The sequence below is a fragment of the Pelodiscus sinensis genome, chromosome 2 (genome assembly GCF_052426305.1).
Source record: "Pelodiscus sinensis isolate ZL-2025 chromosome 2, ASM5242630v1, whole genome shotgun sequence".
NCBI classification, from domain to species: Eukaryota; Metazoa; Chordata; order Testudines; family Trionychidae; genus Pelodiscus; species Pelodiscus sinensis.
This window is the reverse complement of record NC_143053.1, coordinates 101,934,974-101,948,673: the sequence shown is the minus strand read 5'-3', so window position 1 is coordinate 101,948,673 and position 13,700 is coordinate 101,934,974. Positions and strand designations below refer to the sequence as shown.

The 13,700-nt window shown below is 41.3% G+C and overlaps 1 protein-coding gene across 5 annotated transcripts in view; it reads right to left on the bottom strand.

Annotated features, from left to right (window-relative positions):
* The window catches only part of NFATC1 (nuclear factor of activated T cells 1), a 140,098-nt gene that overhangs the window by 52,926 nt on the left and 73,472 nt on the right, over window positions 1-13,700 (bottom strand). For all 5 annotated transcript variants that reach the window (XM_089776351.1, XM_075921105.2, XM_075921108.2 and 2 more), the window contains exons 7-8: window positions 6,777-6,832; window positions 3,822-3,954 (exon numbers count right to left, since the gene is read on the bottom strand). In XM_089776351.1, coding sequence (XP_089632477.1) covers window positions 3,822-3,954; window positions 6,777-6,832 — 189 coding nt within the window. The remainder of the gene's footprint in view (window positions 1-3,821; window positions 3,955-6,776; window positions 6,833-13,700) is intronic.

The window sequence follows — 13,700 nt, the reverse complement described above, 5'->3', positions numbered from 1 at the left end:
TTGCTTCCATTTTCAAAGAGACGGGAATATCCTGTCATGTCTCCACCACAGCCTAGGAAGTCCCTGACTGCAGGGAAGCAGAGATTCTGCCCTACAGAGTGGTCTGCACTCTCTACATGTTACTAAGTTGTACTCTTTGGGTGCTGTACGGGGCCATTCACAGCACGTGTGACACAGTGAATCCATTACTATCTGGATCCACTGCCTGTTTACCCCTGTAAAATGGGGAGAGACAGGCCTGCCAGAAATACTTTGGCTCTGAGAATATGGTAATGGCTGGAAGTGACCCTGTGACATGTGAGTGCATGTCAGTTCCTTCCATCTAACCACACAGAAAGTACCAGCACAAGGCTAGTACCCTGTGGGTACCATGCTGTACCTTGCTCTGAGAATAGTTAGCTTATGTAAAACATAACATGTATCATGTAATTTGTGAAGGATCCTTACTGTGCAGAAAAAAAGGAAACCAACGGAAGGCAACCTAATCGGTCAATATGCTAGCATTTCAAAGGATAAAAACAGGAAGAATACATGATATGCTACTTGATTTGTGTAAAACCACATCTAATACTTGATGATTACTTTGACAATCATACATTGTGGGATTTTGTATGAACGAGTCAGGAGGTGTTACCTGGACATACTTGCTGCTGAAGTTTTTAAAACCTTTTTATCTAGATAACATAGTAATTTCTGGGTTAACTTTTTTTTTGATGAGCATCATTTTGATTTTCTATAATATTTTGTCAAACTACAAGAAGCGGTGAATTAAATGAGATAAACCAGTGCAGCCTAAAAAAAGCCTTCTTGAAATATAGAATATTAGCTAACTGAGTCTGGTGCTAAACTACTAGTCTCATTTTTGCACAATATACATATGTAAGAAAAGTGAAGATATCTCATCCCTACCATTAAAGGGCATGATACAAACAACTACAGATATCACCAATACAAAAATATACTCTCTGAATAATTACAGGTGATTACAAAAATATATTTGCCCTTCTTCTGTAGGCATAAAGGAGACTATAAACAAATCAGCATGTTTCTTCATTTTTTACATTATATATAAAACAGGTCTCCCAGATCTGATGTATTACTCTCTTACCCTGTCAATCAAGGTTCTACACCTGTCAATCAAGGCTGCACTGGATTGAAGTCCTTGACATTACAGGGCCATAACACCAGTACTAGAGAGGTGAGTCAGGCCCATGATGTTAAAAATAATGACACTACCATAAGAACTCAGTACAATAAAGTAGGAGGTCGTTCTTCACTTCCTGTTGCTTGGGGCATTATTTATACTAGTGCAAAGAGACTATGAAGAGCTATCAAATCCAAATGGTAGTGCTACACCCACTTTGCACTTGTGTAAATGACTATAGGGCAAGAGAGGTGCTGGGGAATGGAGAATCAGGGCCAGGTAGATGAAAAAGAAAGGAATGTTGTTCTATGAAAAAAGGAGTTGTAGTAACTAATAGCAATCAGCACAGACTTGAGTATTAAATATCTCTGGAAGGTCCTTGAAGAGATAAGCACTATCTCTGGCCATCACAACAGATATTTATTGCTGAAAGTATCATATAAGAGAATGATAACTCTTCAGTTTTTCATCTGGAAGATTTACACAATCCTCAGATACACATAGATATCTATATTGCTGAGAAGATTTGCATAATTACGTTAATTCAATAAAACCTGGGGCAACTATTTCAGCAGAGTCCTTCTATTATATTTAAGGAGTAATTTGCTGTTGTCAAATTCCCTGTTATTTTCTGATGCTTTATTTTGAATTAAAATCACGATACAAGTCAGGACTAGCACCCAACTAAAGTTATGTGAAATTCAACATTTGTATTTCATGCAGTTTCATCTAAAATGTTTTCAGGCTTGTTTTCCCTCAAGCTGTAGCATGAAACTCACATATTACTGTACATAAAACTCCCACAACATGGTTATTTTCACATTGGAAACCCGTGAAAAGTGTGAATTTATGTATATTTTCCTTGCCAAACCATTTCTCTTAACAACCAGGTCATTTCACTTTAAATAAACCTTCATATCTCATCAAAAAGGGTTCTCTGAAACTGAGCCATTTTAAAGTTTATAACTAAATGCAAATTATCAGGAGTATGATACAGATTTCACACACCTCTCTCTTGAACACACCTAGTACTGGTAGGTTACCAGCACTTCCCAGCATTTGTCAACATGAGGTTCCAAAACACCACAGATTACCACACTTGTGAAAATCCTCAGACTTCAACCCTTTCCTATACATAAAGATTTTTATAGGAAGCTATCTGATTTCCGTTCCCATTATGCTTTTTAGCAGTGCTCCAGAGAAGAATTCAGCTGGAAATCAACCTTCTGATTTGAACGTTAAGCAAGTGTAGGGGAGACAGATTTCTTACATGGAAGATTCTGGAAAGATGATTGCAATGGGCACTCAGAAAAGGGCTTGTTTTTCTCAAGGGAAAGAAAAACACTTCTTGAGTCAAGTTGCTCAAAGATGAGTTATCAATGTCTGCCCCTTCTTGCTCCACTGTATGGCCCATTCTATAAAGAATCACTGATATAGGTCCCTCTGGCATACCAACCTGACCAACAGCAAACAGACACTGTAGACTTCACTCCATCTCTGACATGGGGCTAGACATCTGTCCTGGAAACAGCATTAACTACTCCCCAACCAAACACAACCCAAGGCTAGAACTGGCCTCTCCCCTCCACATTCAAGGAGCTTGTGGTGTTCAGAATCCACAGTTGCCTACAAGTAACACTGAGGCTACGTCTACACTGGCCCCTCTTCCGGAAGGGGCATGTAAATTTCAAGAGTCGTTGTAGGGAAATCCGCGGGGGATTTAAATATCCCCCGCGGCATTTAAATAAAAATGTCCGCCGCTTTAAAGTAAGAATAAGAGCCTCCGGAAAAGGGCACTTTTTCCGGAGGATCGGGGCCAGTCTAGACGCTCTTTTCCGGCTTTTTTAAAAGCCGGAAAAAAGCAGCGGACATTTTTATTTAAATGCCGCGGGGGATATTTAAATCCCCCGCGGATTTCCCTACGACGACTCTTGAAATTTACATGCCCCTTCCGGAAGAGGGGCCAGTGTAGACGTAGCCTGAGTGAGAGTCTCACCTCCCTTTGAGACTCAGTTTCCAACTCCAGAAAGGCAGGTAGCTGAAGGATAGGTGGCAGGAGAAATCCCATATCACGTCCAGTTCAGAGCACAATACAGTTTGTGGGGTGATTTCGAATGATATGCCCTTTGGGATTGGGAAACTGGGAGAGACAGCTCAGCAATCTCATGCTTTAAAGAGTCTTTCTGATGCTCATGGGCACAGAATTCCTTCTTTCATCTCACATGCCGCGTGAGGAGCTCTTATATGTAGAGCATGTATAAACACAAGCACAATTCAGGCTCCCTGAAGCTACAGGCTTCACAGACCATAAGCAATGCTTCTCATGCTTTAGTTCCAACAATAGGGAGCTCAGAAGTCTCTACCGCCATCTGATGAAGTGGGTTCTGGCCCAAAAAAGCTTAAGCTCAAATAAATGTTAGTCTTTAAGACACCACAGGATTCTCCATTGTTTTTAATCACCAAAAAGAAAACACTGTATTTGGAGGGTATCTTCCTCAGACAGGAAATTAAGAGACAGCTCGGTGGGGCAGCCCACATTTTTTTATTTTATAGCAATAATTATAGCCCTAAATTGTTCAAGTGAGATACAGAATTATTATCAGTTACGTTCTATCTTTGTAACCTTTTAGCAAATATCTCTAGTTTCCACCACCTGAGGTTAGAAATATATTGTTACCATTAGCAGGAAGATAGGTGAACAGCTGGTACTGGCTTCTCTTTCTCTTTCCGTTGCAGACATAGAAGTTAACCTGAACAGGACTGGTAATTCTCTGATTGCGGAAAGGTGGTATCTCCACCACCAAGGAATTCTATAAAAAACAAACATGAGAAAGTCAGTACATGGCTAAGATAGTAGCTCTAGACCATGGGTTCCCAAACTGGGGGGCGTACCCCCCTGGGGTGGCATGAAGATTTGCTGCCCCAGTCAGTGTGTTGTTGTTGGTTTTTGGTTTTTTTTGCTCAACAAGTTTTGCTGCTATTTTTGGCAAGGTGGGCCGTGAGGGTTTTTCAAAAATCAAAAAGGGGGTGTGATGCTGAAAAGTTTGGGAACCATTACTCTAGACAATAATATGTGCACATCAGTTATGTGAATGTCTCTGCTGTATTTCCAAAGAGAAATAGTATCACTGTACACCGACTGGTGAACAAGCCTTAGTAGCACTGAAAATTGTGCCTGCAGCAGTTAGTTTTAAATTTTTTGGGCCCTTTTTGGTTAGTGCTTCCTGCAGCTCAGTCTGGGTTTCTTCAGCAATGATTTTGATTATTGGGGTCAGAAGTGTGGGGGCAGGTAAACCAAAGCTGTACCAGATGTATCATATTGGCAAGTGTAACTTGCCAGGGATTTATATTTTAAGAGTAGTTTCCAGAATGATGAAATCAGGTTTGGGCATCACTGAGTGACATTTCTTCATAATGTTTGGTCTGTTCTGATGCCCAGAATAGGTACTCTAGAAAGAACAGAACTTTCTTAAGGAAATTTTAAATAGCGTGATTAGAGCTTACTCTTGGTCTCATGAACTTCCCAGATTTTCCTTTTTAATAGTAAAGTGGGTCACATATCTGATAGAACCATTCCTTCCCTTGTAGGACAAGAGTCTGAGATCAGAACCAATGTTCCCTCCAATGTTTTCCAACTATGTGTGGAATAAATTTTGTTATGTGCCTCAAGACATGGGCAGATATGCACCACCAATAGAAACACATGCTACCAGTTGTTGCTGCTCTGCTAATCAGCTGGGTGGCACTTGCATATCTCCTAGGTGGCCACCCAAGCACTCAGCTAACAGGGAACATTAGTCAGACCTCAAACCTTGGTCTCCAGTTTGGCAAAGCACAACCACTTGGTGGTAGATCCGCCCTAAAACATCTTATCTTGGAAAATTAACAGTCATATAATTATTCAAATATTTCAATGTTCCATAATAAAATATTTTTATTTCACATTTTCTCCAGCCATGTCATTTTGAAGGGTGAACTTTCCAGCTCTTCTCCCCCCAGGAATGTTAGGCATAGTCAATTCATGAATAGGAAATCTCAAAAGAACACTAAGGGTATGTCTACACATCAGCGTCATTTGGGAATAACATAGTGAGCGTCTATACTACAAGTCTTTCTTTCAAAATAATGTTGAGTTGGAGGACTTCTTACTCCAACTCATGATAACCGTCATTTCACAAGGAGAAAGGGAAGTTGAAGAAAGAGTGAGTGTTCTTCTTTCGACTTCCTGCTGTGTGGACAGCGCCAAAAGCTAAAATTAAGCTATTTCAACGTCAACTATACAATTGACGTAGCTGAAGTTGTGTAGCTTAATTCGACTTTATCCCTGCTGTGCAGATGTACCCTAAGTGCTTCACGAAGTATTGCTGGTGATTTCTTAGATTGCTCCCTTCTGTCATTTATTAATGAAAGAATGTTCCAACAGGTTGATAACAACAAACTTAGCTGCTGAAGGCACCAGCTTTTGGACTCAAAAGTTAAACTGTGGCTCTATTTTTTTGATCGTCAAAAAACTCTGGCATTTTTTTAAAGGAGTAAGCGTGATAGGGTGTGTCTACACTGCACTGTTATTTCAAAATAACTAGAATTATTTCTAAATAACAATGCAAGTGTCTACACAGCCATTCCATTATTTTGAAATAATTTTGAAACAATAGACAGCTTATTCTAAAATCTGTAAACCTCATTCTATGAGGAATAATGCCTATTCTGAAATAGCTATTTTGAAATAAGACACGTGTAGATGCTCCACTGCTGCTATTTTGAAATAGCCCCTTACCAGGGCCATTCTAAGTTATTCCTCCCCAGTGCCTCTTGGGGCTCAAAAGTGAGATAGAACATCTACATTAGGGAAGCCTGTCTCAGACTAATTTTGAGGCTTCCCTGCAGTGTAGATGTGCTATTTTGAAATAAGCTATTTCAGAATAACTATTCCGAAATAGCTTATTTTGACATAAGCATGCAGTGTAGATGTACCCGTAGTGATTAGTATCCTAGCTGGTTTCAGACTCAGGTCTTTAAACAGTTTGCCCACATTTCCCCTGTAGTTTCCATTGAATAAATTACTCTTTGTGTTTCCTAATATATTCTGGTGTAGAACTGGTGTACCAGAATAGGAGCCATGCTTCCCTCCTATAAATAGCTGCATTTCAGTGATGGCTTCAGTGATCCAGTTGGTAAATATCTATGCTTCTCAATCGGTGAGACTGATCTCCCCAGGAGTCTCCAAATCTTTTTGGAGAAGGTACAAGGAAGCCAGAGAAAATATGTGTGGTGGGTTGTTTTGTTTTTTTGGCAAAAGCAGAACCCAGAATTGAATTTCCTTCTTTGCTGAGTTCAAAATGGAATAGAGCCAGCAAAAGAAGGGGGGGGGGGGGGGGAACAGGCTGGCCTTATCCAACTTTTGAAAATATGCTTTTCGAATGCATTTATTTTCAGAGTAGATTTCAATTTAGGCCTTCTGCCCCCACTCCCATTAAAAGAAAGATTTCCAAAACGGAAGGTCTGAGTACTTGGTCTGTTTCAGGATTGGGGCACAGTGCCAAAGTCCTGGAAAGCCTATTCGAGAAGAAAAGTGCTAGAGAAATGAAACATATTTTTAATTGTGATGTTAAAATATGTAAAGCACACTTACCGGTTTGCACATTTCTTTGTCGGTTTTGGCTTCCATTTCCCACACATGGTGACCATCTAAAATACAAAAAGCAGAAAAAAATAAATATAATTCTATGCTTTGTTTTCTCCCCTTTTGCCTGAGCCTAGCTAGAGCTATGGACAGCTTATAGAAGTTCTATTGCAGTGGAGGAAGAAGGAAAATAGTTCTGTCGACAGGCTGCTCAAACTTTGCCCAACCAAGAAGGCACATAAATAACTTGCCAGGTCCCATTTAGTTGGATTATAAGCATGGGAGCATGGTTCAGTTGATAGTTACTGGGATGGGAATAAAGAGATTGGGATTTAAAATAATCTACCACTAATATGAGTAACTCATATCACTGCTCTATGCCTTGGTTTTTCCATATGGAAAATGGGAATATTGATGCTTACCTTCCTTTGTAAAGATTTCAAACATTATGAATGATAAATATTATCAGAGCCAAGAGTTACAATTAAAAAGGAGCAGTGTAAGGAAGGGTGACAAATTATAGCTGTCCTCATCTTCAATAGGTCCCAGCAGGCAATATTCTATTTTGAGATGAGCAGCCTGATACAAGCTGTTCAAGTTTCTGCCACTTAGATCAAGAAGGAAATGAGAAAAATAATACAAAATGTAAGGTTTCTATTCCCTGAGCCTAGAAAAAGAAAAAACATGTACAAATGGCCACAATCTGATCACTGTCCGAGTTCAGCAGCAGGGACACTTGTGGTTTAATGGACATACAATGTCATTGGCGTGAATGGGAAAATTAGACTTGATGTCATCTCTTTTGTATATTTATTGCTGCATGGGGACATGCAAATGCAAAGATTAGTTGATTTGAACTTCACCACACAGCTATTTGCATGTTTTAAAAAACAGCCTCTGCAAGGTACCAGTGAATGCTCTTTTTCTTCTCTCTTCTCTTTCATGCCAAGGATGGAGGTGACACATTGTAAATGGCCTGATTTATTACAAATGCTTGTAAATAATATTTGTGTGTACAGCACTCCCACTGTGAAAGGAATGCTGGGGTGGAATTGGCTTTTGGTGATTGTTTTTAAATCTGAACCCGTTTCTTTTTAACATAAAGACACACAGTGTGAATGCTACACACTTAGAGCATAGCTATTTTGAAATGCTTTTCTATCAAAATAAATCAGCACATATGCATTAGGTTTTTTCCTCCATTTTAAATCATACCACCAAATAAAAAAATCAACTAGAATAAGAATCTCTCCAGTAGGTTGGGAGACAGAAGAGAAAAGTTTTCTATACCAGCCCTCAAATCTCTCTAGCAGGGTCTTTTAGGACTGCCAAGATTAAACAGACCTCGCAGAAGTACAGGGGATAACTGCGGAATTAATCCACCAGATGCTTTTTCTAAACTGACAATATGAAAATCTGACCACAATCCCTCAAACTGGGACCCATCTTTTCTCTGGGAAGAAAAAAAACATTAAACTGAAGTAGAAATTAACGTGATTCTGAAAGGATTAGAATCTTGACATCCCTACAAGCCATTCGGAGTGACAGTCTGCTCAGCAACTTCTGCTTTGGAAGTGTTTTTATGTAGAGAAGTGCAGTCTGGTTAACTTGTGTTGCCTTTGTAAGTGGATGACCAAACATCAGGGTTTTTTGTTATGTTTAATCTCCACCTTGTGAAATGAATGACCTGATTCAGGATTCTGTTTTTATTTCTTGCCAATACTTTTGTAAAATTCAAAATGGCTCCTTCTGAGGCTAATCTTTCAATTACCTCATGCAGTGCTGCCATTATGTGCTTTTGAAATTTTTATGATGACAAAGAGTGAGTTTTTTTCAGAAACACTTTAAACAATATAATCTAAATGGTTATATATTAAATAATCCCAGCCTGTGTTTATTTTTTGGCTATCAACTGGAAAACTAATAAGAGCACTAGTTTTTGCTCCAATAAGAAATTCTTTTGAGAAAGTCCAGAACTTTGTTCTTTAAGGGGTGGGGAAACAGACGACTCGTTAAGAGTTGGTGACATTTCATTTAACCAAAACATGAGGAGAAGTTGTTATGAAGCAGAGACAAAAAAAAGTAGACAATTCTTCATGTTACGTCTGGTGAACCGAGAAGGAAATCTCAACGCCCACGGACTGGGATCAACTCCAGGAGGGAAACCTTAGACCACTACGTCAACTCCTCACAATAAACATGTTTTGCATGTTTATACAGTTCAGCTGAAATTAAAAAAAAAAAAAAACAGGAATGGAGCAATTTGTGGGGACTTGAAACATCTGCCTCTCTCAGTGCCACCTATGTCCAATATCCTACCAAGTATGCAGGATATAGTCTCTTGTCAGAATATGCCTGAGGAGTGAAGACTGATAAACCACAAAAGTTTCCATTGTAAGTCTGCCACATCTGCATCAGCCTGGCTGACTCAGAGCCCAAGGCAACTCCCTGTCTGGCCAAGGGCCAACAAAAGTACACCAGAGCAATTTATACCTTTCCAAAATGCAAATAATTCAAATTACAGACATAACACAAAGCTGAAGCAGACACATTTCAGGCATTCCCGTTAAAGTTTACTCTCTGGAATTACCGTGTCCAAATGGGCAGTTGTTATACAAAAAAAAAAGAGAGACACCCTCTTTTCCAAGGGACTTATTTTATTTATTCACGTTTACAAAGTATTTTTAAAATTCTCTTTCGAAATCAATGCCTCCTTTCAGTCAAAGTGTTTGTTAAAACATTTTGTTACAGTATATTGAAGTGGCAGACGCACAGGAGTCTCTCTCCAAAGCTGATGTTTTGTGTCTCTTTTGGATCATGAAAGTTTTTTGCACTGGGAGGGGAGGCACACCACACAGAACATTGAGCAAAGCCCACGGAAGTTACTGGAGATGAAATCTTGGCTCCACTCTGGGAGTCTTCCACGAGCAGGAAACCCTTGGCTCTTTCTAGTCAGAATGGACTGTCTCTGGAAGGGCAATATTTAGTGCTGTTTGTCATCATTTCCAGCTGGTTTGCTGAGTGTCACTGTCAACTGAAGACATAGCGATTTGTTGAGATGACTGACATTTAAAAATTGATAACTGTGATGTGCCGTTATTTGTAGCATGTTCTGGTTTTGAGTGTGCTTCATCCACCTCTGCTTTATCATGCGTTTTCAGTCTATGGTAAGCCCCTGGAGTTACTAGTGATGAAAACACAATACACCTACTTCATTAGCATGCGGGGTTTGAACTTTTCAAAATAGAAGCGCCCATTTAAAATGGAATGGCTTAGCAGTGAATAGTTCTTTGTAGTTCTCCTAACAACTGCAGAGTTAAAGGAAACTGTGCAGATGTCCAGAAGTAAAAATATTCTAAATCATTAGGGAATTCCCTGCAGCATGAGTCACAGAAACGGCTTCCCCACCACACCCAACTAGAAGATTTCCACATAAAAAAGGCATTGTAGGCCTGTTTTAACAGAGCAGAAGCACTAAAAAGAAGTTGAGTAAACCTCACAGTATCAGTTACATATATTGTTGTGGTTTGTTAGGCTTCAGTATTTTTCTTCACACAATTGTAACAAAGTCAAAGAGCTATAAACACTTCCAAAATAATTGTTGTGTTGTCTTTTAGCCCTCATTGATTTAAGTCAGCAATTATCTTTAGATGTCTCTATAACTGTGATTACTTTCTACAGGCTAGAAAATTGCTGCTGAATAGTTACAGGTTTAGGAGATCATAAGAATCAGTTTAGCTGGAAGATTACATTAAGGTGAAGGTTTTAGAGGCACACAAAAGTTAAGAGGAGGAACGACAAGGTCAAAAACATGCCTTATCAAAACAAACACAAAAAAAAAATCCCCTGGAAACCAGAAAAGCATATGACATCTGTATCTGGTGATCACTCTAGCCTTACCTTTCTGAAATGGACATGACAGGAGACTCTCTAGACACTTACAGTGTCTTGCGTTACTTGAATTGGTTATAAATATTCTAGCTTGCCCAAGAAGCACATTCTCACTCAAAGAATAGAAAAGAACAGATACTATCTAGGATTTCATTGCCTATACTTTGCCTCCTTCCAATCTGGAGTTATGCCAAGCTTGGCTGCAATGATGAATTGGGCCTGTAGTTTTTACCCTGATATACTTTCAACCAAAGGTATGGCACTATGATCTCCTAAAGAACCCGTCGTATGATTAACTGTTGTCAGTTTGTTCTCAGCTCTGATTTCCTGAACAGCTCAGTTCACCTTATAATGTAGAAGATCCACAGCAAACTGTGCAATACTGGAATACAAAGTGAGACAATGTTTGAGCAGAATATGACATGATCATGTGTTCTAATGTTTGGGTGCCCTACTGATATAGCCTACCCTTCATTTATTCAAGTCAAATGTGCATTTCACGGCCGTCCAAATCCTTCCACATTACAGGGGTGACATGTTTTAGATTTATCTTCTAAACTTTCATTCCTTGTAAAGCGTGTTCATGTTATTGCTTGACATGGAAATGATTGATTTGCAATTATATCCTGAGGGAAGGGTAGGTTTCTATGCAAAAGAAGAGAATGGATATTAAGTTGGAGTCCTCTCTCTCAGACCTGCAATCAGCCAGCCTTGTGTTGAGATACTATCAGTTCTCACTAGCTAAGCAGGCTGGGTCAGGTGCGCACCTGGATAAGAAACATTCAAAAGAAACCAAGTAACTGTAGGAGATGATGCAGATGGTTCAGAAGGTGGCACTCTTCTCTCCAAGACAGTACCCCCTTATTGTCTTACCCATACTGCTAACCAGTTGCTTTGTTTCACACCCCATAAGTGGCTACATTTCATGGCTCAGAAATTCCTAGCTTCTAAGGCTGGAAGGGAATATTAGGGTCATCGAGTACAGATTGAACCGCCTGAATCTGGGACTCTCTCGTCCAGCAAGGTCACAGATGTTGCTGGACCAGAGAGTCCCTGTGCCCAGGAGTACAAGCCAGTCAGAAGTCCCACCATCGGGACCGGCAAGCCCTCTCTTGGGGTGTCCCAGGGGAGCATGGCACAGCAGGGCAGCCACGGAGCCCTGAGCCAGGGTGGCAGCAGCGGGGCAGCTGTGGAGCTCCGTCCATAGGAAGCCCCGGCTGGGAGTGGCAGCAGGAGGGCAGTCATGGAGCCCCATCCCCAGGAAGCCCCAGCTGGGTGGGACAAAAGCGATGCTGCAGCGGCTGGGGAGCTCTGTCCCCAGAGAGTCCCATCCAGCTGACAGCAGTGGGCCGGGGCCAAGCCCACGCACTGTAGCACCAGAGCTGGAGCAGAGCCAGCCAGAGGGAGGGGCAGTGTCCTGGAAGGCCGGTGGCAGGGGATGTCCCCTGATCAAGCAAATTCCCTCATTTGGGACTGGTCAGGTCCCGAGGGTGCCACACCAGGGAGGTCCAACCTGTACAGCAATGAACAACCTAGGCTAGTGAGTGGGCCACAAGATAGTCTTAACCAAGACAGTCTCCCAGAATAGGGCAGTTTTGCAAACTGTTCTTGTGAACTTAGAATGTGTGGGGTGAGCCAACTGAACTGTAGCATTGCTTTGACTGGATGCAGAGGAAGCACATGGCTCATAGTCAATGCTGTGTGCAGTCAGCATGCACTTCACTTCATGTGCCCTCTCTTTACAGGCATGTCACTTTAGTAATCCTGGTAGGAAAAAATAACTTCCTGGGCAGCTCAGTTCACCTTGTAAGACAGAAACCAGCGGAATCTGGCAATCCTGCACATGGGCAATGGTAAACATGTCTCTTGGGCCACACACAGAACTCCCCCACGATGTCGTCTGACTTGCTCATGAATGACACTGGCCAGGGAACCTAACCTAGTGATTCCTCCAGTAAAGGGAATTATTCTTCCCTATACATAAATGAATACCCCAGGGCTTAATAACTTGTGGGTGACGTTGATCCCACCTTACAGACTGAGTATCAGTTTACATTTGCAGAGAGCTTTAGGATGGGGTGTGTGTTGGCAAATACATAACAGAAACATTAAGAGCACTGGCTAAGTAGCTGTTTTGTCTCTGGAAGGGTATATAGGGGAAAACATTGTTTAGAGCTACACAGGAGAATGCCTTGTTGTATATACAATAAGGGCCTTTCTTTCAACTGCCCCAACAACACTCGGCTTCATTTACTTTAGTGGTTTCTTGGATCTTCACTAATAGGGACTGAGTAGCAAGTTTGAAAAGTCCCTCCCTCTCCCTTCCTCCCTAATCTATGTAAACAAAAGAGTGTAGGGCTGGACTAGAGCCAACTTCAGAGCAGCTCCATCCTCTGCACGCAATCAGCTCCTCTCCCCTTGCTGGCAGCACCTCTTGCCTGTGACCACCTCAGTCTCTCCCTCTACTCCTCTTCCTGATGTGGGCTCAGGCTCTGTTCTGATACCCGTATCATCTGCTAGTGCTTCTTTCAATCATCTTTCCCCTTCTCTCCTCTGGTTCAACTGTTTTCTCCATTGGCTCTTCCCCCCCCCCCCCCACCCCCTGTCAAAAGGACCCAGCTGCATGCTCCCTCCTTCCACCTGTTCCCTCTGCTCTGCCCGACAAACCCCTCCAGACTGCAATTCCCTCCGTTGTCTCTTGCATCTCCAACCATTTTGCTCCCCATTATGTGAAAGAACCCTTTTATCTGCTCCATTTCCCCTTTTGGTCTGACACTCTCCCCAACCTGTTGCCTTTTTCCAGAGAAATCAAGGCCAGCTGGGGTGAGGAGATCTGTGTGGGGATAAAGAACAAGCAGGTCTCCTGCTAAGTATCTGCACTCTGGATGCCAAATTCAAAGCCACCATTAACATTGTATATATACACCATTAGGAGTGTATATATTTATGACAATGGTTGGCTTTTGTGTGTATTTGTGTACACATTTTTGCCACATAAGGCTTAGCTTGTGTTCCTATTCCTAGGTATTTTTTGTAGGCTTG